At 37.1% G+C, this 26,098-nt stretch overlaps 1 protein-coding gene across 4 annotated transcripts in view; it reads left to right on the top strand.

Moving 5' to 3' along the window:
- CERT1 (ceramide transporter 1) overlaps window positions 1-26,098 on the top strand; it is a 70,182-nt gene that overhangs the window by 28,287 nt on the left and 15,797 nt on the right. For all 4 annotated transcript variants that reach the window (XM_071731044.1, XM_071731046.1, XM_071731045.1 and 1 more), the window contains 5 exons: window positions 12,983-13,090; window positions 13,856-13,994; window positions 14,838-14,921; window positions 20,245-20,402; window positions 25,747-25,839. In XM_071731044.1, coding sequence (XP_071587145.1) covers window positions 12,983-13,090; window positions 13,856-13,994; window positions 14,838-14,921; window positions 20,245-20,402; window positions 25,747-25,839 — 582 coding nt within the window. The remainder of the gene's footprint in view (window positions 1-12,982; window positions 13,091-13,855; window positions 13,995-14,837; window positions 14,922-20,244; window positions 20,403-25,746; window positions 25,840-26,098) is intronic.

Here is a 26,098-nt window from a genome sequence, read left to right as displayed (position 1 = left end):
CCTCTTTTAACAAACTGAATTCTGTAGGCAAGTCACTCATGAGTGGCAGACATACACTTAAAGGTGTTGCAAAAACTTGGTGCCCTACTGTTCAAACTAGAAAACTGAATGGGTTGCTCAAGCCTAGGCAGGAACTTAGATCTGCTCTTGTTGCTGTTCTGTCACTGTTGTATGTTAACATAAAATAAATTACTGAGTAGTCCTATTTGACATCACCCTTCAAAGCTGCATGTGAAATTTGCAGAAATACTCCCTGATAACTGAAAAGAAAATGGGTCCAAGCATTTTTGTATTTTGGCCTGCATCTGAGACAAAAGTGTTGAATGCGCAGGAGGATGTAGCTGTATGAAATCCAAGCACCCTGACTAGCTTTTAAGGTTATTTGTCCTCCAACTCTGAGTACTGAGTTTTTCTTTGTGTCCTTCAGTGACATCTGACTAATACAAGTATCAGAGGAGAAATAAACTGAAGGACCCTCCTTAAGAAAGTCAACATGCATTTTGATTACTCCCTCACTATGAACAAAATTCATCCTCATTAGATGCTATGTTTCATTTTAAGTTAGGTAACAGGTTAACATTTTAAGTTAAGACAGGTAAATGCAGTAGTGAAGGAATCTTTTTAGCCTTTTCCTGATCTTTAACAGGATTTGTTATTGCTATTGTAAAATCTGATTTTTGCCAAACAGTCTGGAGACATTATACCCTTCTTTTTTGCAACACTTAAGATTTTTTGCCTTTTTTTTTTTTTTTTTTTTTTTCTGTAAGACAAAGCAGCACCCAATTCCCCAGTTGTTGTTCACGTGGGCATCTTCTACACCTCTATCTTGTATGTCTTCCAATCTTGGTCCTCATATTTCTTTAGGGTACAGCACCAAACTGGACACAGTACTCAGCTGAAGGATCCTACAGTTGTAAAGAATGTGGAATTATTTGGGAGGTCTTGCAGACTACCTAGCATGTGTTTTTTTTGTTGTTGTTTTGGTTTGGTTTTGCTTGAGAACAACTAAATCTGATTCATTTTGAACTATCTGCACAGTGTCACCTGTCCTTTACTTGTGCAATACAAGTATTTCCTGTAACCAAGTAAGCATTGAACTTAATTTTCCTTCACAACTGTACACAAGTGTTAAGTTGTTGTTGCTCTTCACTTTTTCCAGCTCTGCTTTCCTGGGTTTTGGTTTCTTTCCAGAAATGATTCTTTGTGCTGCTTGGGTTGGATTCAGTTTCTTAAGTGATTGTGCTGCTTCTACTGGCTGGATGAAGAAAGGCTTGATTATGTAGTTGTGTCTTGGTTGATAGCTGACCTTGCTTGTTAATCCCTTGGGAGCTGCTTATGGTAGTCCAAAGCTCTGTACGTATGCACACTGTAAGATAATCTTAAATCTTGTGTTCATGAAAGCTGTGGTCAGTTTGCCATGTGTCCATAGAAAGGTTTTCCCCTTCACCTAGTCAGAGCATTAACAGGTAGTCCTCATTATCTAAGTAGTCATCTACAACTCTCCTCTGAAACCCCTGCTCCTAAAAGGTGGTGAACACAGTTGAGATCATTTACTGCTCTAGTAAAGTAAATGTGTGAATTGACTGAAGATTCAAACACTGCATAGTCAGACTATGAGTGAGACAGACAGTGCCTGAAAGTCACAAGCCAAAATGCAGCTTAGCAGTGCACTGCTTTGTGAGTGCAATACCATGTGAAAGAAAACGCCTTGAAAAGTGCTAACTCCGTGTCAGCATGACAGGTTTATGACACTACTGCTATGCTATTATGAGTATGTTGGTCAATATTTTTATAATGCTGTTTAATGAAGGGCTAAAGTAAGCTTGGTGCTAGGGCTAATGCTGAGTCTTGAGGTGATGCGAACTAAACTATCAGACCCAACATGCAGCTGAACCAGTCTCCTTTTATAAACAAGTAGGATTCTAGTAAGTAAACTCAAAAGGTATTATTAACTCACTTTGTGGAAACACCTGTGGTGAATCATTTTGACAGTGTATACTTTAGTAGAAATAAGGGGAATGTCAGTGTTTGTAACAGGCAGAACATAAGTGGCAGCATATTTTTGCATGGTCTCCCCCAAAACAGCATTGTTCATTGAGAGTGTCAAGCCTGACTTGGGTGGTAAATGCCCCTTCAAATCAGGATAAGCTCTTGGTATCAAGAACAAAGTACAGAGCTGCAGTGTGGAAGCAGTGGGTGGTTAAGCAGTTAAAAGTTGGCACATGCCAAGTATATCCTCATGCTGTTTACTTAGAAATATTACTCATCAGCTCAAAGAGTATTGCACATTAAGAGCTTAATAGAAAACTCTTGAGTAGTCCGTATGCCTCCATCTAGCAAATGCAGTCTTTTTTTCTTTCTAAAACAGTTTGTAAGGGGTGTTTTTTCCTTCAGCCAGCTTGAGTTACAAACTCCTTGAGTTTCTATTAACAGACCAGGGTTACACCCCAGCCTTGGGGAGTAGGTGCTCCTTAGCCACATGGGTGGGGTCACATGTAGCAATGATATATATATTAGTAACATTCAACAGAGGTAACTTTTTGTCTCTTTTGAGAGAGACAGGATAGGTGACCCTCCTCACCCAGGTGCCCCTATTGTAAAAGAGAATACCTACAGGAGATAATGTGACTCTACAGAGCTGAGGGAATTCTTTTTAAAACACAATGACAACATTTGGGAAATCTGCTTTTTTAATTCAATGTCCACTTGTTATTGCAAACCCTTAAGGTAATTCTTCTAATGTAATTTTTACTGTAGAACTGCAAAAAAACCAGTTTTACTATCTGAAAAGATATAATACTTGAAAAATGCTTGGAAACATTTGCTATCATTTCACTGTCATATAAGTGAGTGGATTTACTGCACAGCAATAAAAATTCTGATGTCTTAATCATACCTCTTTTAAATGGCAGAGGGAAGGAAAGTCTAATTCTTAAGTACTAGCAGTTAAATATCCCATAGTTGGTAGGAACATAGGCACCAAAAATGTTGGGGAGTGTCCATTTTTCTGCCCCTGCTAATCTGAAATAACTTGTAAGGATTTGTGAATTCCCTTAAAATTGTTCATTTGTGCAAGCAAATTTAGCTGAGGCTGCTCAGTAAGAATTATTTGCCCAAATGTACATCATGATGCAGTGAACTTTGTAGAAGTTTTAGAGAAGCTGTGCTTTCACGGGAAGATTAATTGCTCAAATCATTAGGCCTTTACTGGAAATGACAGAAGTTTCCTCCTTTAAAATTGAATTGGATATGCTCTTTCAAGGAGAAAAACTAATCTTGGGTCTGTCTTACACATACCATTATTTTAGCACTCTTATCAGCAGGAACTCTTTAACACATATGATCTTTCTTGTCATTTAGTGTTAATAAATTTACTAAGTGCACTTAGGGCTGGCATCTGTATATTTCCTGAAAGAAGTCTAGGGGAAAGCCAGTGAATCATCAGTTTCAGTTAACTACACAAGGGTGTGCTGCAGCAAACCTAAGTGCTTTCACTTCCAAACTGTTGAAATTTGCCTTTTAGGAAAGAGTCTTTTGCCACTCTTGGGGTTATGTTGAAACAGCAGCTCTAAGTTGCAACTTTAATAAAGTAATTATATTTAAGAGTGTTTAAAGCTCTCCATTCCAGCCCAGTGCCCTTGGTTTATTATAAAAAATGCAAATTGTTTCATTTTCACCAGTCCAAATATATTTGGCCTGTATGTTCCAGTTATGTTTCATAATAATCACTTTGGATTAAAAAATAGTTTTATAATGCTCTGAAGAATGCAGCCTTATAGGGGTGGAGGAGGCCTGGGTATCCACTTGGAAATGCTCTGAGCAAAAAGTGGTACTAGAGACAGCTTGCAACCTCGTCATCCTGATTCTATGATTAAACCACATTTCTGACATAGCAGTTCCATTCTTCCTTTCTCATGTCATAATATTTTCTAATTCACAGCAAAAGGAATCTTCCTTCATGTCTCAAAATGATAACTTTTGGTCGAAGTGAAGTTTTGCCTCAATTTAGTTTTCAGACTTTGTAAATGAAATGTCTGGTTAAACTCTGTCTCCTTGAAGTTTTGCTTTGTTCTTGCAGTGCTTGAAGGTGCAGCTTCTACTTATTTCCATTCTTGCTTCTGCCTTCCCCCAAATACGCTAAGTAAGCTTAAGCAGAAAATAAAATATCCATTTCATGTGTTTAGTGGAAACAGTAAGTTTGAGAAAATCTGTTAGGTAAACCTGCCATTTTGAAATATGAAAAAACAACATGCAAAAATAAGCATCAACAGATATGTAGACTACACTTACCATAATCTAATAAAGCCCAGGACCTAAAGTTCATACAAGTGTATCTCACTGTATCTAGCCTAATGAGCTGCTTTGTGGTTTAGATCTTGAGAACAGGCCATGGTGGCTGCCAGGTGCACATCTTTAATAGATCAAGAGTGTTCAGCTGCCAATACCAGTCATACATAGCCTTGCTTCTTGGAGTATCCATGTGAGTAGACAACTGATGCACCTGCAGTAAAACCGTGTTTTGTTATGAGTTTGGGTTTGGTTATATGAAAAGGAGGTCTATAGTATATATCCTGAGGCTGCACTTAAAAGCAAAACTTGGATGTCGTCTCTCTTGAAGGGGCAGCCTTTTGTGAGCTGTTTTTCTACACAGTTTTTCTTCAAAGGCAGAGTAGGTCATCTTTCTGTAGAGACCTGTGCTGTGCTTGAAGTTGTTCTTGGTATTGTATTGCAGAGAGGGTGTTGGCTTTCAGCAAATAAAACAAGTCTGCTTCTTTTCAAATGAGTGAGTAATGATAGTGTGGGGGATGTTTTTGTACTGGCTGATTATGTTGAATTTAGTATTTTTGCGGATACTGTGTGTAGTGTCAGGTAACAATTACAAAAGATGAGTTTTCTGAAATTTGCATCGCACGAAACAGTTCTGCAGAACATAAGTAAGCCTGCTTAAACTTAAGTCTGATGAGTAAAGTAGGCAACATTTCCAGTGCAATGTCTCTTGGTCACTACTGCATGACTTTTTGTAGGTTTGGAAGGGTTTAACTGGAAGTTTTTTTTTCTTCTAAGTTTGTTATGCATACAGGGAGAACTGTTTTGGTGAGAACCTACTTAATGCATCCTCTGTACATAAAGAAAACCTGTGCCTGTTCATCTGGCTAGTATATAAAACTCTTGTTCTTGGTGAGCTCTGTGTCAACAGCTGCAGACTAATGGCAAAGCGTTTGAATGTGAATAATCTTCTACTTGGACAGGGGACTCGTGGCAGAAGTGCCTGGTTTTCTGTATGTCATGTTGTAAGTGTCCCTTTTTAAAGCAAAATTACATTGAACCTATATACTTCACGTTACATGAAGCTTTAAGAAATCTGTCCTTTAAGAAATCTGTCCTGTTGGGTGCTAACGACTGTGGGCAGTCTTAACTGGAAATTAACGTGTTGGTTCAATGGTTTGAACTGTCTGAGAGAGGTGTGACTTCAGAATGATTCTGTTAATCTCTTTTAAAACTTCTGATTCACTGTCATTCTTTCAGCAATCGATGCCATTGTTACTTCTTGCATACTGTGCAGAAAACTTTACCGTCACTTAGCAATGTGTCTCAAATGTAATTATAAAGGCTAAAGGTAAAATTGCTCTTTTTAATTGTCTTCCGAGGAAAGGAGGTTTATGTGCATAGGGAGTGAAAAAGGAAAAGGATAAGGGTTACTGTTGGGCTTTGACCAATAGTAACCTTTAGAGGTTCCTGTTTCCTGTTTGCTGTTGCCCTCTAGTGGTCATACAGGATATTGACTTGGGGAGGTTAAACACATGAATCGGGATCTTTTCAAATGCTTGTACATAAATAAACTAACACAGAAGTGGGGTGTGTGGAAACTCAATCCTGACCTGCTAGAACGCATAGATGCTATCATATTTTGTGGTGGGATGACATACTCCTATGCTTCAGATTGGTGATTAAACAAGCCTTTGGAAGTGGTCTGAATTTTTATCCTTATGGGTATCCAGATCCTTTACTTGAAACTCAGTCCTACAGAGCTCTTACAGTAGTGTGAATTTGAAGTTTTCTTCTTTGAGGTGGAAACTTTATATACACATTTTTGCCTTTCTGTGTCTGGAACTAGGTCTGAATTCTAAACATTTCAAGTATTAATTATCACTTCAGCATTTTGTTGTTATATTAGGCAAGTTCTTGACCCGCAGACTAACAAGAGAATTGTAAAATTAGGTAGTGCTTGTTCTTATAAAGCAACTGATGTTTTCATTTAACGTCAAAATATTGGTGCATCCATTGTGTATCAGGTGTTTGACTTAAGATCTTAAAAATGTTCCTTAACATTTAAGCTCTTTTCTGATTGACATACAGAATTGCTGTTTTTATTTATATAGTTACCCTTTCAGAACTTTATAGCTGTTAGTTTCTGTCCAGTGCATTAATTTTTTTGTTAAAAAAAAAATTACTGACTAGTTAATGAAGTTAAGCTTGAGACAGAATCTTTGTTTCTATACTAATGTATGGTTGAAAACCAGCATAAATCTTCTACTGATGTTAGGATTCTGTGTGTATTAAGAGCTTTAAATTAGACAGGGCTTTGTTTCTACATAAACAATTTCGACACAAATGTAAGGACTATTTTTGTGAAACTTCAACTCCAGACAATTTCAGGAATCTGAAGTGGTATCAGGAATGTGATAAAAAGACGCATGGCCCGGGGAGTCCCTTCATATAATCTTTTTTGTGCAACTGTGTAGTGAGTGCAGTAAACCTCACTTGGTTTTGAGGAAAGTGGCTGTTGAGAACTGATAAAAGTAAGGACTACAGCAAGAAGGAAATTGGAAGAGTAGTGAACAAGTTTTTAAAGTAAAGGAAAATGTGTTAGATTCGATAGGGCATGAGACGAAAAACAAAGGCTATATCAAAAGTAAACTCCTCTTTCTCCCTGCCTTTTTCCAAATTACAGTTACACAGATGCAGTATAAACTTAATTATCATAGAACCGCTCTGGTTACAAAAGACTTCTAATAACAAGTCCAACTGTTAACCCAGCACACTGCCAAATCTATGACTAAACCATATCCCTAAGAACCAAATCTACACATCTTTTCAGTTACCTCCAGGGATGGTGACTTTACTGCCCTGGACAACCTGTTTCAGTGCTTGACAGAGTCACAGAATCATCAAGTTGGAAGGGACCTCTAGATATTATCTAGTACAACCCCTTTGCTAAAGCAGGATCACCTAGAGCACATTACACATGATTGTGTCCAGGTGGGTTTTGAATGCCTCCAGAGAAGGAGGAGACTCCAGAACCTCCCTGGGCAGCCTGTTCCACTGCTCTGTTAGCCTTACAGTGAAGAAGTTTTTTCTCATGTTTAAATTGAACTTCCTGTGTTCAAGTTTGTGCCCATTGCCCCTTGTGTTATTGCTGGACACTACAGAAAATCATCTGGCTCCAACCTCCTTACTCTTTTTCTATAGGTATTTATAGACCTTAATAAGGTCTCTCCTCTCCAGGCTAAACAGCCCCAGCTGTCTCAGCCTTGCCTTGTAAAGGAAACGCTCCAGTCCCCCAGTCATTTTTGCTTGGCTCTACTGGACTATCTCTGGCAGTTCCCTCTCTGTCTTGAACTGGGGAGCCCAGAATTGAATACAGTACTCCATAAGTGTCCTCACTAGGGCAGAATAGGTGGGGAGGATGACATCCCTTGACCTACTGGACACACTCTTCATGCATCCTGGGATACCATTTTCCTTCTTGGCCACAAGAGCCCAATGCTGGCTCATGGTTAACTTGCTGTCTACAAGGACTCTGAGGATCCTTCTCCTCAGGGCTGCTTTCCAGAAGATCAGACCCTAAGCTGTACTAATGCATGGGGTTGTTCTGCTGCAGGTGCAGGACCTCACATTTGCACTTGTTGAACCTCATTAGGTTCCTCTCTGCCCAATTCTCCAGCCTGTCTTGGTCAAGCTAGATCATATCTTTCTCACTGTAGACAGTGATAAGGCCCCCCCTAAGCCTCCTTTTCAACACACAGTTGAAAACAGTTAACAGTTAAAAAGCAAGAATTAGAGGAAAAAGCAGATGCCAATTAGAGAAAGACATGTTCCAACAGTCCATCCTTGAGACAGATTTGCAAGATAGATGAAAGGGATGGGAGAAAGTACTCCCCACAACTTATATTGACACAGGCTTGAGCACTGGGTAGAAATCACTGAGTAATTGGATTTATCACATTAACATACCATTAATTTATTTGTTGTTAGCATACCAAGATACTCCCCATAGGCTAGAAGGACCCCTACAAACAAAGATCCTCCTAGTCTTTAAGCACGCATAGTGAGGTTTTTGAACACTGCCATTTAAATGGAAGTGAGGAGCTAATTAACCAGTTATGTGCAAGTGACAGAAAATAGAACAGTTATTTTCCACTTTTGGTGGTGTTCTTGCTGTCTGAAGCCATCTCTTGCCAGCCATCTTCCTTGGCTCATCCTAGCAATATTGCTTCTTCAAGTCTATGTTGAAACATCTGCAGCAAATCTGAAAATTCAGATAAAAACACGGATAATTTTGCAGAGCTTGTTTGCCTCGTCTCTACCAACTCTTTCCTAGTACCTTCCAGCTCTTTTATTTTGCTTTTTTATTTATTTATTTATTCCTGCATTCTTTCATAAGCATTTGTGGTTTGATCTCTTAGGTGCTTCAATAGGTTTTGTCAGAAATACTGCAGAGAATGTGAATAGAATCCCTGTATCCTAATGCCTGCTTCATCACCTCCTAGGGTGAGTTGCGTGCTTTAAGGGGAGGAGCTGCCTGCTGCTTGTGTTACATAAAATAATAAATTTATAATGCTAACTGAAAATACCTGCCTTGGTGGACAAAGGTACACTGAAGTGCATGACTGGTATTAAACTGAGACAAAATAAAAATTCTTTTAAGACATGGGAGCATAATTTGCTCTATGTTGTGGTTGTTTTGTTGTTGGATGGGTTTGGGGTTTTTTTGTTTTGTTTTTTTTTAAGGATGCGAGCTTTCCCATGAGTCTGTGTTTTACTCGAGAGTATTACTGACCTACTTTAGGAAATCCTTAACAGTGTGAGCTGTAATGGAGGTCTGCAACGAGATTCTGCGAATACTTGGCTATTTTACTGAAAACAGCCTTTCTGATGTTTTGCATTGCTGACACCAGCACCTGCTCCAGTTTAAAAAAAAAAAATTAAAATCACATGAGGCTTTGGATCACGTTGCTTTTTCCTCTTGTCTGCCGTAACAAAAAAAGCAGTTTGAAAGGAATAATGGATTTTGTGCAGCGCCTTAGCTGAAGGTGTTGCAGTGTACTCACAAATGCTACTTTTAGTGTATCGTTGAAGCAGTGATGAATGCGTGGAATGCCAAAGGACTGCGCCTGTATACTGAGCATGGTAATTCAGTGTTCATGCTTGACGGCGTGAATTGATACTGCTTCTGCAAGCTACTTTGCTTCTAAGCAGAGACTCTTGGCGTCTGTCATATGGACTCTACATGCTTTTCCGTTTTTTATCCTGGAAAGTTAAAAAATTGTGTAACCCGAAGAAGCTTGTGTCACCAATTCGCTTCTCAATGTAACTGAGCATTTCTGCAGTGAATAGCTAAGGATGATCTGCTTTGCAAGACGTAAATGCGGCAGTGACCTGCTCTCGTTTAGGTGTTGCGGTAGTAGAATGGTGGGGCTTTGCATGATGCATGCTCTCATTGTTTGTGTTAAGCTGCTTCCATCCCTCTGCCCTCAGCGGGATGGCTTGTCTCCCCACCAGTTGAAAAAGAATACTTGCTTTCTGTTTCTTCTGACAAATAAGTGTTCTTGATGTAATTTCTGTATTTTTTCCCACGGCTGTTAAAACATAAGTCTGACACAGTTTGTCAATGTGATCTGTAAATGCACACGCTTTGGATTTGTGTTGTGTGCTGTTTGACCTGCTGTTCCATCTGCTGAATTTGCTCTTTGGTTGCAAATAGCTAAAACTGCTTTAGTGCTTTTTATATAGCACCTTTTTGTTAGTAGAGTTTGCAAGCTGATAGCTGCACACACGTGTATATGATACTGAAGTGTCAATAAACCGTTTAGTGGAATTCCTAATCACAAACATAAATGGCAGTCATATATACTGCTGAAAAGGTACTTCTAAAAAACTGAGCTTACATGTTGATATGGAAAGAAATTGTATTTCTTACATCCTCAGGTCTTATTTTGTCAACTAAATTAACAGAGTAGCGACTGAGTAATATTGAAAGAAAAGGGTTTGATTTGAATGTAGACTATAAATAACCGGATTTTCTAGGATTACGTTTATTATTTGAAGTTCTAGATTAGTACTTTTAAGTTATGACTCTGATTAAATCTTCAGATACAGAAATTCAGAAATTTCGTTTCCCAAGCTTAAATGTAAGTTTTGCATAGGTGTATCTTTCTCATTTAAAGGGTAAAGCAATCATAGGACATTTGCTGTAGTTGGTTAAAAATGCTCTGGATAAAAAATGCAATGGATATTTTGGCTACATTCTAAAATTGATCCACTCATTAAATCATATCTTATTGAAATGAAATTTTACCTTCTTTCTAGTGTGTACAACTTGGAGAAAAAAATAGTAGTCCCCACTGTCAAACAGACCATAGTAAATGCACAGAGTCATCCTAATATGCATCATGTGATTAAATAAACACTTAAGTTGCCAGTAAAACCGTGAAATGTTTTAGATTTGTGTTTGGAGGCAATCTTAAGTGTTTCATGCTTCAGTGTTGTGTGACTCTTATAAAATATACTTTTGAGTTTTATGCTCATTAAGCACTTCTAAAGCAGAGTGACTGTATGCTCAGAATTCTTATTTGTCAAATATCCTTTTATTCCCTTACCTACTCAGGTTTTACTTGTCAAGCCTTTGGGGGACTGAAAGTCCACAAAAAGAGACAAAAGCCATTACTTGACTACATGAGAAAAAAAATCATCAAAGCTTCATTGTTTGGCTTCTTCTATACTCTTATAGAATTACAACCCAGTGAGTTAGTTAAGGTATAATTTTTGCACTAAATTGCATTGCAATTAAAATTGTGATCCAGTATCCCAATACACTACAAAATACAGGTATGCTCCTTAAACTTGATCTGATATCATAAAAAGCCCCATGTGTCCAATGTGAATGTTTTTATTTAAAAAGCCTATTCCAATAGGTATTTTAAAGCCAAACTTCAAAACGAGTAGGACTAATTCATAAAAACCAGAGCTTATAGCATTGTGGTTGCTACACTTATGTAATTATTTTTCTAGGACTCATGCTCAGTATAAAATAGCTTTAAATGCATGACTTACAGAGGAAATTACTAAATTATTAATGTCCTTATAGTGTGTCTTAATAAGGAAACCGTCTTGTGTTCTGTCATTTCTCACTAAGCCATTGTTAAGCACATACTTCTATTTCTACTAGTACAGATAAGTTGTATTTGTGCTAATTTTTTGTGTAAGTCAAGCAGTGGACTTAGAATGTGTATTCCTAAATCTTTGAATTTCCAATTGTCCTTTTGTAATTTTAAGTTGTTGATCACTTGACTTTTATAGTACCTTTTTCTAATGACACTTGCATTTCTTGGTCATACTGATTTTTCAACCACGCTCCTACCTCTGGTGCCCCTCTTGTTGCTTTTCTGCTTCCTCAATGCTTTTTTTTTCTTCCACTTCACTCTATATATGGGCCAGATAGAAATTGGCTCTTGGGTCTTTCTTCATTTGGTTTTGATGGGTATTGTTGTTCAGTCATGTTCATCCAGGAATTATGTTGACAGCTCTCTGGGACTCATTTTTCTTTTCAGTCATGTCATCTGTTAGTGTTCTAAAAATGGGGTTTTCTGCCACTGCTCATTTGTAACCTAAACATAGGCACTGCAGTATTGCCCAAATCTGCCTGTTTTACCAATGTTTCAAACTTTTATCCTTTCTCCCTGGTTTTAATACTGTTTCAGTTTACTTGCATCTTAATTTATCATTATTCTTCTGCCTTCCCAAAGCCAGTCTTTGTTTCCAATGAAAAGTACAACAGTTAGAACTGTGTTATTGCTTGTTGTTTGATCTGTGTCATCCCCCTCTCCCTGCCCCATCTGAATTTCAGTGCTACTGCAGAATTTCTTATTTCTGTCAAGAGTCCCATCACAATATTGTCACTATCTACTTGATCAAAGTCATCCATCTCCAGTACTTCAAATATTACTCTGAGCCATTTCTTAGGTTCATATTCAGGGCTTTTTTTCTTTGCCAGGCACAGGCCATCTACATTGACATTTAGGGAAATATTTTTCTTCCACCTCCTCATTGTATGCTTCTGTTCCGTATGTGAGGAAATTTGTCAAACTTAGATCTTTGTTATTTGAAGAAAGACAAGGTTATCTTCTCCCTCTTTAATTATCTCACATTATTTTATGTAAACTTTTGCTACTTGTAAAAAAGTAATTTCAGTCTAGTATAAAGAATTTTGCTAAAAAAGCCTGGAACAAGTCAGGGGAGAGGGGAGGGAAAACCAAACCCAACAGTCTGGTAGCAGTAATTTTTTCTATGATTTCTGTTTTTTAAAAATAAAATGTCACTATTTGAATGGTTGGAAGGACTGACAAAGGCTGATTGTCTTCAAGATGAACCATGTTAATTATTATAGAGTGCTATAGGGTTTTGGATGTTAGGTGTAAATTGCTTGGTAGTGATTACATAAACCCAAATAATGGAACGTTGTCCCAACATATGTTTGTGGGTAATTAATTTGTACAAGTCATTATAATACCAAAAAACATTCATCACTTTACAAGTGCTGCATCTCAAATATGCAGGCGCACTCTGAGTTATTAAGCCTTGCTGCTTCCTGACAAGAAACAAATGGACTGGTTTCAGAGTAAATTGCATTAATCTTTCTTCATGATTTCTTATTTTAATAAAAGCCTCAGCACTTTAATTTTGCGTATGTCTTATTTTTTAGACGGAATCTGGCTATGGGTCAGAGTCAAGTTTACGACGCCATGGCTCCATGGTGTCTCTTGTTTCTGGAGCAAGTGGGTACTCTGCGACGTCCACCTCTTCATTCAAGGTTAGTAAATAAAGTTTTCTTAGTATTGGTGCATGGGTAACATGCACAACTGGAAAAGAAGTAACTTATGTGAAGGTTTACACATCTATAGAAAAAATGTAAAATATTTGCCTTACTGTGTTAGCAATTAACCAAATTATTATCATACAGGAAACTCTCTTGTGCCCCTGGGCAGTTGTCCCTTTTAAACCACGGTGTCATTTTCGAGTGGCAGGAAAATTAAACTGGTGGGAACAGTTATTTTAATAAAGTAATATGGGGTAATATAAATTATTTAATTTTTTAATACTACCTTCTCCCTCGTGCTCTAAGTATCTCACCTTATTTTGTGTGACTTAATTTTACTAATACTGGTTGACAAATGCTGGCTTTCTTTGTCTCATGAATCTAAATATTTAACGTGAACTTGGATGAGCTGTGCTTCTGGAAGAGCACAAGAGAAGCAACAAAAGGAAGGGGAGTAAATATTTGTACAAAGATCTTAAACTAGAGCTATGTAGTTTTCAGACAAATAGGCATAAAAGTTGCATATTCTTAATAAGCTTTTGTTGAATGTTCTAAGGTAGCAGCTGCAGTCAAGAGGAATAATTGAATAATAATTGAGACCAGTGAACAAAATCAGTAAAGAAAAAGTAAAGAACACTTGTTAGTTTCTTGCCTTAGAATATTAACAATATTTCATAGCTGCATGTATCAGTTCTTCTACTTATGCATTGAATTTTGCTGCTTAGATGCATTTCAGGCTTTTTTCTCTTGTATTTTCAGAAGGGCCATAGCTTACGTGAAAAGCTTGCAGAAATGGAAACCTTTAGAGACATCTTGTGCAGACAAGTTGATACCTTACAGAAATACTTCGATGCCTGCGCAGATGCAGTTTCCAAAGATGAGCTCCAGAGGGATAAAGGTAAAACTGTAACTGAAAGGTCCCATCTCCATAGAATTTAGTTTTCTACCATATAAATAAAACACATATCCTAAATATATTCTTTCATATAAAGATCAGTCAGAGGTATTTCTGCATCAACAATGTTAATTAACTGTAACTTACGAAGCTGGATTCTCGTCAAAGTCTGCTCAATATTAACCTGCAGTTGTCACTGTAGAAATTTAATGGTCTTCTAAACATTTGATATTATAGAAAGATAATGTTTTACTGTTGTAAGATGAATTCAGATTAATTTTTTGCCTCTTGCCTTTTATTTTGGAAAAGGAATAGAATATTAGTTTGGGTAGAAGAAAACTATTATTATTTTAAAAAGGCAAAGCTGCTGCCATAATGAATGTTCCTGAGATGTATTAGCTGGGATTAGAGCAGTGGGTGCACACTTGAGCCCCTAGCAGAACCCAGGTGTGGATGTCCATGTGTCTCAGAATTGCTCTTCTCAGAGCACAGCTTTTTGTATCCATTCACTTCAAGGCATTTATATTCCTCCTTGGGTTTGTTCTGGTAGCCTGAAAATTTTGGTAGTAAGATAATGGTAGAAAAGTAGAATCCAAATTGTTTGCAAACTTTCTTGTGTACAAGAGTAGATAGCTGCTGAATCCTTGCTTTCTGCTTATCCAGTTGTAGTACCAAAATGATGTTATTACCATAGAAACCTGTGCTAAACCTCAGCACTGAGCAAATGTTAGTCTCTTGATTTAATGTTGATAATGGTCTTGGGTCAAAAACTGAAAAAAATAAAATTGCACACTAAGAATTGGAAAAGCTTTCTTACTCCCATAACACACTTTTTCTCAAATTTAGTGGTAGAAGATGACGAAGATGATTTTCCTACAATGCGTTCTGATGGGGATTTTTTACATAACAGTAACAGCAGTAAGGAAAAATGTAAGTGTGTCCCAACTCTCTCACTGAAAATTCATATGAATGGTATGATAATAAGCCTTTTACAAAAGTACTTATGCTCTTTTCTAAGTATAAAATGGCAAGAAGAATTAAATGTGTATGGAAGTTGTTATTCATGTTATAATTTACTAGTTTCTTGTCTTCATTTCTGAATTAATTTACACAAATATTGTCAAACTCTTCCAATATTGAAAGCTTGTCAAGCTGAGATTTCCTACTCTTTGTCTGAAGCTGTTTTCACTAAAAAATGCCTTTGAGACAGCTGCATCATTCAGATACAGGTAACAGAGATTTTAATCGGTAATTGCAGTTTTTCTTGCAAGTGTTACCTGCTTTAGGAGTGTGTTGGAGCAGTGCTTAGGTATGTCCTCGTTTGATTTTTCAAAGTTCTGTGACTAGGTAATGGCTAAATCAACACTGCTACTGATTCTCGCTCATCATTATTTTGGCACCTTTTAGCTGTATTTTCCATTGTTAATGAACATAATTCAGATTTTAATTCTTATCTTAAATTTTTATTGTGTTCATTTTGTCTTTGCGGTAAATGTGGAAGGACTTACGAGAGTAAGTCTTGTTGTTGTGGAAATCTGCTACTTCTGGCCTGGCAGATACTGTGAGTGCATTTGAAATTTATTTGCATTCTTCTCAGACTTTGTTTCCTAACTGAAATATATTAGTGTTTATATTCTCTAAAAGTTGACAATTGAGTTAGTCCTAAGGTCTTTCTTGGCCTTTGATGCACAAAACTTTGAAGTTGCATTGCCTCCAGTTTCAAATCTGGTGGAAACTCCCAAAGAAACTTGCCAAAAGTGTTTTTAAAATGTAAGCACTCATCAGGAACCTCGACAATATATGGCAAAAATAAGCCTTTTCTGTGTCCTCCGTTTTCTTTCTAATTGGCTATCATCCCTCTGGGTTACATCTCTTCTTTCTGTATTTTAAGTGCCTTTTCTAGAGTAAAGACAAAACTGTTACAAGTAGAGAGGGAAGGAAATGGAGCTTTCAGCATTCTTCCATAATTCATCCTATTTTGGAAAAGTATCTATTATATCTATTTCAGTAGATATTTTCATTTATATAAAATTCTTCCTCTGCTGAGGATTAATTGCAATGCTGATTTCAGAGGTTAAGTGATGTCATTGTGAAGTTTTGGATCTGTCTTTTATTTTGGAGATGTCTTTGCCAAACGTAATTTTGGTAGGACCACATAGGAGTTAATTTACCTTTTGAACATTTCTTCATATCTGCATTGTTGTGGAGTGTGTGCTACATTTACACATAAAATATGGGGAATGTCATGAGGAAAGTCTGTATTTTTAGTACACCTGGTCTAAATCTTGGAACATCTGTGTCAAGTCTTTGGAAACTCACATGCCAAGAAACTCCTATATGTTATGTGTACCAACATTTAAACTCAGTTAAACAGCTCACTACTGAAAAGAATTTCTGTAGTCCCTTGCTTTTTTCAGAACTTTCAATTCCTTTTTTTTTATTATTATTCCTATTTCCTACGAATTTATCAGTTTCTTCTCATCAGTTCTTCTTATCAATTACTTCTATGAGAAGATGTTCTCCAGCTTAGTGTTTTATCATCAGTTTATTTCAAAAGGCTAAGTCCATTAAATACTTAGTAGCTGAGTGCTGCAAAGCATGATTAGAAACGCAAAATAAGTCTCTAGCCTGAAGCAGAATCATGTCATAAAGATGCAGCGGGGGAAGGAGACATCACAGGTGGAAGCAGCCATACCTGTTTATTGGGCAGAAAACTACACTGACTGATAATTAAAAATTTATTTTAAACTTCACCCTTTTCCAAGGCTTAGCCTCAAAGCAGGCAAGGATCTTCAGTTTTTCAAATGTCAGGTTCCCTTCTGGAAGTCTGTTCAGTCTTGAAAGGAAAGAATCTTTTTAAATTGTAGATGAGAAGTCATTGCTTGTTTACTCTGGGGCTATTCTATAGTCAGTGCTCCAGGAAGTAAGAACCATGGGTTCATCCTTTCCTTTCCCTACAATGGTAAGAAGTAATGTTTAAGCCTGCTGTTCGTATCACTACTGCACCAATCTAATGCTGAAATAATTAGATTTGAGGATGATTCAAGGCACCATATTCACATTGTCTTTTGAAATTTATTCTCTTCTGCACCTGTCCTGTGTGGGAGGAGAAAGTTAACGTGACTATAGAGATTTGTGTACTACTCTGAAGATGATGTTTTTGATAGGGAGGATTTTTCTTTTCTGTGTTCTCTAAGATCCTTGACTGAAGAACTAGGAAGAGTACTATTCAGATTTATTGGTCAGTTTCCAGTTAAAACTGAAAAAATTATCATTTGTATGAACACCAAGGGAGATAGTGTCTGGCTGATGCATATTATTTATCTACCTAAGAATGCAGAATCTTGATCAGCAAGAGTTCCCATCCAGCCACACAGGAAAATTAGCTTATTTGCATTTAAATTATGTAAGAATAGGCAGAGCAGGTGTAACTTAAGTTCTAAAGAAACCTTTTTGAAAACAGAGTTTTTTGGATTTGTACAAAGGTGGAAATAGTACAGAAGTTGAAGTAGAGCAATTTGAAGTAAAAGTGTGATTTATGCTAGATTTATGTGGTTTGAAGGGAGGAATAATACCAACATATTGCAGAAATAATGAGTTTGTACTTAGAGGAAAACTAAGCATATTTTTCCAACTGCTATCTGCTGAACATCAATAGTAGTTATCAATAAATGGGCCATGCACCCTACTGTTTCTTTTTCACTTAGAATTAATTTGGTAACACAAGATGTTATTGTATCCTAAAATGGAAAAGATGAAGGAACTTTTTACTTACTATCTTTAGAATAATTTTCTGATTCACTGGAAAGCCAATTTGATCACATATGTGATGTTTGGGACATCTGGAAAAGTGTTACAGACAATCCTAAGAACATGAAAAAACCGACCTATTTTAACAGACACAAAGGGGTAAGAGGGAAGGGATAAAGAGATATTGAAGGCTAAACCATGACATGAGGAATCCTTTGTGCAAAAGGCAAGAGAAAACGAATCAGAAAAAAAGCAAAATGATTATAGGACAGGGTAATTAAAAAAGGACCACTTGGAAAATGTTAACGTCAGACCAGGAGAAAAATCATCTGGCTGCTATTTTCAGTTGCATTAATGCAGTTCAGCCACCAAACTAGAAGAGCAGTTGCAATTCTAAGAGTCCTTTCCTATTAGCCTTTACCTTGAACCATATGGATCTCCTGATGTCAGGTTTTATTTTGAAATGCTCCAGTCTTATGGCTGACATGTAGAAAACTAACAGTAAGCACGTTCAAGATGTCCAAATAGAAAATATTCTGAGATATATTTCTAATGTGCTATTGAGGTAATCTTCTGACATGTTCCAGGAAAACTGTCTCCTGTGATGAGGAGTTAATGAATTAATGGAAATACTATTGTAAGGAAGCTCTTGAGTTACCATCTCTTCAAAGAAACAGGTTCTGTATCTTTCTGCAGCAAGTTAGTTTTTGCCCAGAATTTTAATAGCTTAAAGAAACTATAGAGGACACTGACTTAAAAAATCTGTATGTATCACTTATACTTCAAAATTAGTCATTAAAGAATGACAGTACATTATGACTGAAACTGAGTAAAAGTAGTAGTGAACTGTAGCTGAGACCTGAAGATATCCAGGAACAAAAGCTGGATTTTTTCGGGAAAGGCTGCATCACTGCATCTCCCTAGCAATTTCTGAAATTATTTTATGGAGTTGCAGCCTGTGGTAGTTTCTTCAGCATTTCTAGCAAGTTACATAATTAAGAGAAAAATCATGTCTACAAGCATAATAGCTGTGCTGGTAAGCCTGCATGTGAATACAGTCTCTATCAACAGGGCAAACTATTAAGTATAAACTGTATTTTTAGGTTGTGAAATGTTATGGGTGAAGCTCTTGTGTAATTTTCAGTATTCTTGTTGAATCCACTGCATCGGCTCCTTGCCAGCTTGTACCACTTTGAGTCTCAGCCTCCTCCGTGTTCCCTCTGCAGCTAGTAGGAGGAGGAGTAGTAGGAGAGCTGCTCTGCTCCTTACTGTTTTTTGAAACAAATTTTTCTTTCTCTTACTTTCCTTTTTTCTCTAGCCACAAAATGTCTACAATTTAGACAGAATTCTTGATTAACATGAAGCAAAAATTAAGCTGTATTCTACTGCAGTATGTATGCTTATTGGGGTATTTGGAATAGTCTGTAACCATATGTTTTGAAGAAGAGTTTGATTCATTCCACAAGGAGGGCATATAGAACCTCTAGAGCTTAAACCATTGCTTAAGGCCCTTTGATGACTGGGAAGTGTAGATACAGCATTCTACCATTAGAGAACAGCAGCTGCATTTCTCCTCCCTGCAGGAGCTGAACTGCTTGAGAGAATTGTTCTGCCCTTGCAAACAGATATCGGATAAACTCACACAAATATTTATTTGTACTTTTTAAAACATGCCAGTGGTGTGTTGACAAAGTGACATACTGGTGGGGAAAAGTGATACTCAGATAGGTGATGTGTCATTAGCTTGCCCCATGGCACAGCAGGAGTTGCTTGAACTTGATGGGCTCAGTCAGGTTCAACATAGGTGTTACTTTTGCTTTCTAATGCTTTCTGACATTAATGTGTAGTGTGTGATTTGTTATTATGTCAGCCTACATATGAGTTTGGCATATAATAGGTACTTTTTTTGTCACACATTTTAAGTGACTTGTTCAAATAGCCTTAGCAACAGATGGCGTGGTTGACAGCACGTAGTTGCTGGAATTGCAAACCTCGCAGTACTTGAATAATTAAAACCACTTTATACTTTTATCATATACCCTTTTAGTTTGACGTTTTAGAATCTGTAATTACCTGCTTAAAGCAACATCGAATGTTAGGTTTTGGGTTTGATTTCATTTTGAAATTGTTCCTTTTCTTAGTACTGCATCAGATATGTTTTAAGGTTGCCCTGTGTTAATTAGGCCCCACTTCAAACTGTCAAACTGCTATTGTTACGAAGTATTACCACTCCCTCCACCCACATGATCTGCAGAGTGCAGAGTAATACAGCGTTACAAGCAGACTAGAAATACAATATAGCAAGATGAAGCTGCAGGGATGTGTTCCTCCTTTTGAATCTCTTTAGCTATTCTGCAGATAGCTAAAAATTATTAGCACTTTTTTTATTCTTGAATTCACTTCCTAGCCAGACTGTTTCCTTCAAACAGCCGTAATATTAGCATGTAAAATACTTATTTGAGTTAAAGACAGCTCTCTGTGAATGATTCGTGTTTGTTTTTAGTGTTTCCGCATGTGACACCGAAAGGAATTAATGGCATAGACTTTAAAGGAGAAGCTATAACTTTCAAGGCAACTACTGCTGGAATCCTTGCTACACTCTCTCACTGTATTGAACTCATGGTAAAACGTGAAGAAAGCTGGCAAAAAAGGCTAGATAAGGTAAGATATATTTATCAATAAAAGAAAAGAAAAAAAAAAGCTGTTTCTTTATCTTTAAATTGACATTTCAAACGAACTGGGGTTTTTTTACTTCAAGTATTTTTACTTCAAGTATTACGTACAGCATTTATTAATTTTAGGTGTTTTCATTATTACTGCAGTAAAATGTTAAAGCCCTTCATCCTGACTGGTGATATAGTAACACTGTTTATCACAGTCTTTTTTCCAGCCTTTTGTTCGGATAGTTTTCGTATGTTTTTTGTATCTGTAGAGAACCTAGCAGTATTCCATAGTAACAAGTGTCTCTTTTAGCCTTCTGAAAGAGAAAAGTCTGACATTATCCTTACTTGCAAAATGAGCTGCAGATCTCTGAAATGTTTTGTGAGGAGACAAATACGGAGAGCAACAAGCTGTAACTTCAAATGTATCTTTAATATACAGTTGCTTTAATTTCGTCTAGGTGGTTGAAGAGATTAAGCCTTATTTTTTTACTGATTGATTGCATTTTTTAGGTGTGTGGTATTAGAATATCTGTTACTCTAATGACCGTGGTAGTTCATGTTAAGCCTCCTCAACTGCTACAGCAACTCAAAATGGAGCAGTGTCTTCTCTCATGAGGTGTGCTGGAAGCATGATGAAGTTGTACTTGAGGCTTTGATTTCTAGAATCATGCTGGCTGGTGTCCTGTCCAGTCCTCCAACTGTTGTGATTTCTTGTTTTTCATTTGATGTGTTTCCATGTAGTGTATATCACACTCCAGGTCTTACTCCATATGTTTTAGTGGCACACAATTCAAAGAATGAACACATTCAGAGAAAATACATCTGTTTGAATCCTTGCCCCTGCTACCTGTGTTCATAATGCATATGTCAAAGGCCTGGCCCTGTCTAACTGTACTGCAACTTGTCAACTATTAATTTATTACTGCTTCAGCTAAGTAGTTGGAAGAATTACAGTATACCCAAGACTTGTTCGTGGGCTCATAGGAAAATTTAGGCTGGACTACAGACCTCAAGAAGTCTGTGTCTTTCCAGCTTCCTTCTTAAAGTAAGGAGAGTTTGAGATCAAATCAGATTGCTCAGGGTTTTGTCAGTTCTGGTTTCAAGTGTCCGAGGCTGGAGATGACACAGCTTTTTGGGGCAGACTGTTTTGCTGCTCAGTTGTTACAGTGGATAAGCTTTTCATAATATCCAATTGGAGTAACTCTTATTCCAGTATCTGCCTATTGTTTTTCTCCTACTATAGACTGCTGTGGGAAGCTTCTGCTTCTCTTTGTGCTGCTGCTCAGCTTCTTTGACTTCCTTGGAGAAACTGGAAGACTACTATTAGGTCCCCTCACAAAAACTTTTTCTGGCCTGAGCAAACATAGTTCACTCTTGCTGATCAGACTTTTGCTTAGAGCATGGATGAAAAGAATTTTTCTTGTCCATAGGTTAGTGTATTACAATACAGAATAATACATTCATATAGAATTTTAATTAGATTAGTTATTTGTCACTTCTTTCCTGTTCTGTGTACTAACTTTAAAACACTTCTTTTTTTATCTGCGAGTGCTTAGGAAATTCGCACCTAAATTTCACTTTAGGCCTCATGTGACCAGTATCTCATACAGCATGAGTAAATACATTTTAAATAGGGTCACAAAAGTTTATTTGGACTTGTTTTCCCAGATGTTAAAATAACATTTTTTTTTTTAAATCTACACTTTTAAATGGCTCTGCTTTGGTAGACTTGTAACATTTTAAAGTCACATTTATCAATTACATTTTCTGGGATGTACAATATTCATGGTAAAATACCTTAGAATCTCATGGGTCAAAAAAAGAGATAGGGAGATTTCTTACCAGTTCTTGTCATGACAAAGTTCTTGACTTAGGGAAAATCAATTTGTTGCTGATTTAAAATAGATACAGTTAGTGGGAAGCAACCCCTAAAAGAGCTTTCTTCCCTTGTTTTCCAAGCTCAGCTTCACTCCTCTGCAGGCCCCCTCTCCCTCCTGCTTGCTGCACCCTGCCAGTGTAGGGTGAGGAGTGGGGGTTGCAGTCAGTCAAAGACACTCCATCTCTCTCATTCCTTCCTCCTCACTCCTTTCCAGTGCAGGTCCTCTTCATGGGCAGCAGTCCTCTGGGAAAAAATATGCAATGTGTGTTCTCCAGAGGACAGGGTTCCTTCAGGAAGTGTCCCTCTGCCTCGGCATGTTGGTCCTCAATGCTCTGGATCAGCTGCTCCTCTTCATCTGGCCTTGGCATTTTCTCTGTTGTGTTTCCCTTTTGGTTCCCCATTCCTCTCTCCCTGGGATGTTTTTATTTCTCTTAAAACCAGTTTCAGAGAGCTGCCACACACATGGTGGATGGGCTCTGCTGTATCCTAGGACCACCTCTGTCCGAGTGGCAGCCCGTGGCCTCCCCCCACCAAGGCCACCCCTGAAATCACGAACACCTTGACACCTAAAACCTTAAAGACAGCTGACTGTGCTCAGACCTTCACAAACACTATTCCACTTCAGTTTTACAGCTGCTTGTATTTTTCTTCCATCTTGTTTTACTGGTTTAAAAGAGCTTCAGTAAGAGTATCTTCTGTACTTTCGGCCTGCGTGGAAAACATGTCTCTGTCATCTGATAAATAGATGTGGGAGGAGAGTGATGTTATCTTTTTACTTCTGTTTTTTTTTTTTTGTTTCTTTTTTGCATAGATGTATAAACTTTTCTGAAGAGGAATTAAATATTGTGAGAGGCTAATGTTAATACCTCTTAGAGAATACTTTCTCTAAGTTAGTGGCAAACAACCCCTAGAAGAGTTTTCTTCCCCATTTTCCAAGCTCAACTTCACTCTGAGATATTAGAGGGGAAAATAACAATGAATTAAGCAGGCCTTTGGGTATATGTTATAGCTGGGGGGTTGTTAAGGTAAAAACTTCATGTAAAGTTCATCTGGTATCAAGTTTGTCTTTTGCATGACAGCAGATTCATGCCACTGGCTGTACACTATGCAGGTTTGTCTCAGGAAGTCAAATGTGTCAGTGGCTAAAATCAGTGAAATCCCTTTTACGCTGTAATTCAGTTCACTTTCCTTCTCCAGTGTCCTCACATCACTAGCTTCAGAACTGCCTTTTATTTTACGGCAACACACAAAGGTGATTATTAAGAGTGCAACTCCCTCACCAAATTACACAGACTCCATGTTGTAGAGGCTTAGCTTAGCCCAAAGATACCTTTGTCTGCTGAACTCGAAGCAAATATGCTTCAAAATCATAGCTGTCCTAAAAGACTTCTCATTAAAAAAGGTCAGGTTTACTAGTATTGGATCTGGAGGTGACAATAGTTTGACTAGAGATGAGTACAGGATTGTGTTATTTTTAAATAAAATAACACTGTTTAACTTAAATTCTGAAGGTTTGAAACTATTGCTAAGCCTTTGAAAACAAGAAATTATTATAAAAACATCTCTTAATTTTTAAGGAGATTGCTAAAATAATGCACTTAGCAATTGTAATCTTGGAGTTGTGTTTTTCATTTTCTTTCCAACTGTCAGATGGTGAGAATAAAATTAATACAGAAGCCCTTTGTAATTGTAGTTACAAGTTTGCTTTCAGCCTTTTATTCCTAGCTGTTAAGATCCTGAGCTTGACTTTTGATTTGTCCAGTATAGCATCTTTTTTAGTATAGGCATCTTGAATGTATTTTAAAATAAACTTTTCTTAAAATGGATAAATAAGGAGAGGAGTTAATCTCTAGTATTCAATTCATTGTTTTATTTGCAATGAAATCCTTGTAATGATGCTTTTCTTGTTGTCTTGACTGCAGCAATGTTTTTCTACTTCTGTTCCCTTTGGTCTTACTATTTGTTATTAATAAACAAACTTATCTTCTGAACATTATTTCTTACCTTAAGATTAACATATCTATCTAGCTTATTTTGTTTTCCTTTGACAATTGCAACTGAAACGCCTCATTGAATTTTACAAAGTTTTACTACATAAGTAGTGCTTCTGCTGTGCACTTTCCCAGTTTCTGCCTTGATGTTGTTTCCAAGGTAAGCTGGCAGATTTGGGGAGTTGTCTTTTGACACAAATGAATTATTAGTGATTTGCAGATTGTAGTACAGAAAGTCTGGGGATTTGGGATAAGCAGGAAGAGGAGTTATGGTTTTGTTCATTTTTCATTCTAAGTACTCTGATAAAAGTTCTGCAGTTTCTGTCAGTGACTTAAGCATGCTTTATGCATCTTCAGGACTATAACTGCTTCCAAAAAAGATGTGTAAACTTTTATGAAATGTGTTAGCAACTATTGCTGCTTTGTGATAGTTCAAAGGGGAAAAAGCCTGTGTTCACAGATAAAGACAGTAGTGTCTTCATCTAGGTGCTGTTTTTATACCTAAGAATTTTGATGGGGAAATCTTTAATACTTTGTTTTAGTATCAAGACTATTGCTTTAATTTTCAGCCTTTTCTTTAGTACTGGAAAATGTGTTCCAGAATTAATGTCACCACCAAATTCCCAGTTGGTAAATTTACCCTTTCAGTATTGCTTAAGGATTTTCCACTAAATCATTAAAATTCAGGTTGGCTTGCTGATTGAATTGTTTACTCCTCTGTACAAGAAGTAAAGTGTGGTGTCCAAATGTGACCCATAAGATTTTCTACCACCTGAAAAATTTCTGAAAGGGAACACATAAATATCTTTAATATGAAAGCTGAATTCTGCAAAAATTTCAGAAGTGTTTATAGCTTTTTCATGAAGAATCTCTGGCAATATACAGAATTTGCTGAGGACTTACTAGACTTAATCTAATTCTAGTGTTAGTGTTTTTCTATTCAAAATACCCAATGACACAGGCATGATCAGTGGCCCTGGTACAGTCAGATACCTATTATGGGAAAATGTTAGCATCTGCATAAAATGATTCAGGTTGATCCTTTGCCATCTAATTATGAATACATACTTATGTGCTATCACTCATGAGTATCTCATGGCATTCAAAAAGTTAGCTTTTTACAAGTCTCTTCACCCCTTTTTATCACTCACATGCATTTGGGTCAAGGAAGCCTACATCATCTGTCAGTCAAGTCACAAAGTCTGACCCTCAGTGAACCATGTATAGCTATGTTTAAACTAGATGTCATGTATTGCTTGCTGGTCTAGTTTCTTCCACATGACTTGAAGAGGGTATTGCCAAGTATCTAGCTCCCCAAGCTTTTTATTATATATACATGTATAGGGCACATAAAATGCATGCAAATAAACTCAGAAAATCAGCAGGTCTGCAGCTGTTACTTGGAAAAACACTATAGTACTCATTCCATTTGTTAGCACATTGACTGAATCAATGATCACATCATTTTGTAGGAGGTAGAGAAAAGGAGAAGAGTTGAAGAAGCATACAAAAATGCTGTGACAGAACTGAAGAAGAAGTCCCACTTTGGGGGGCCAGACTATGAGGTACAACTTCTGCTCTTGAAATTTTTAAAAAACACGAATTTTAATGATTGGTTAACAAAAAAGCAGGGAAAAGGGGTCTATAAACCAAGGTGGTAAGGTAGTGCAAGTGTGTTTGAGGGACTTTTAATTTGCCACCTTGGAAACTGAAACTGTAGGAAGAATATCAGATCTTAATTTTTTAGGAATGGAAGTCTGTTATCACCTCAGATTTCCATATTCTGCTTTTGTCAGAAGCATTTGGCTTACATATATTTATGCT

Source organism: Heliangelus exortis, chromosome Z (assembly GCF_036169615.1).
Source record: "Heliangelus exortis chromosome Z, bHelExo1.hap1, whole genome shotgun sequence".
NCBI lineage: Eukaryota > Metazoa > Chordata > Aves > Apodiformes > Trochilidae > Heliangelus > Heliangelus exortis.
This window is presented reverse-complemented; position numbering and strand designations above follow the sequence as displayed.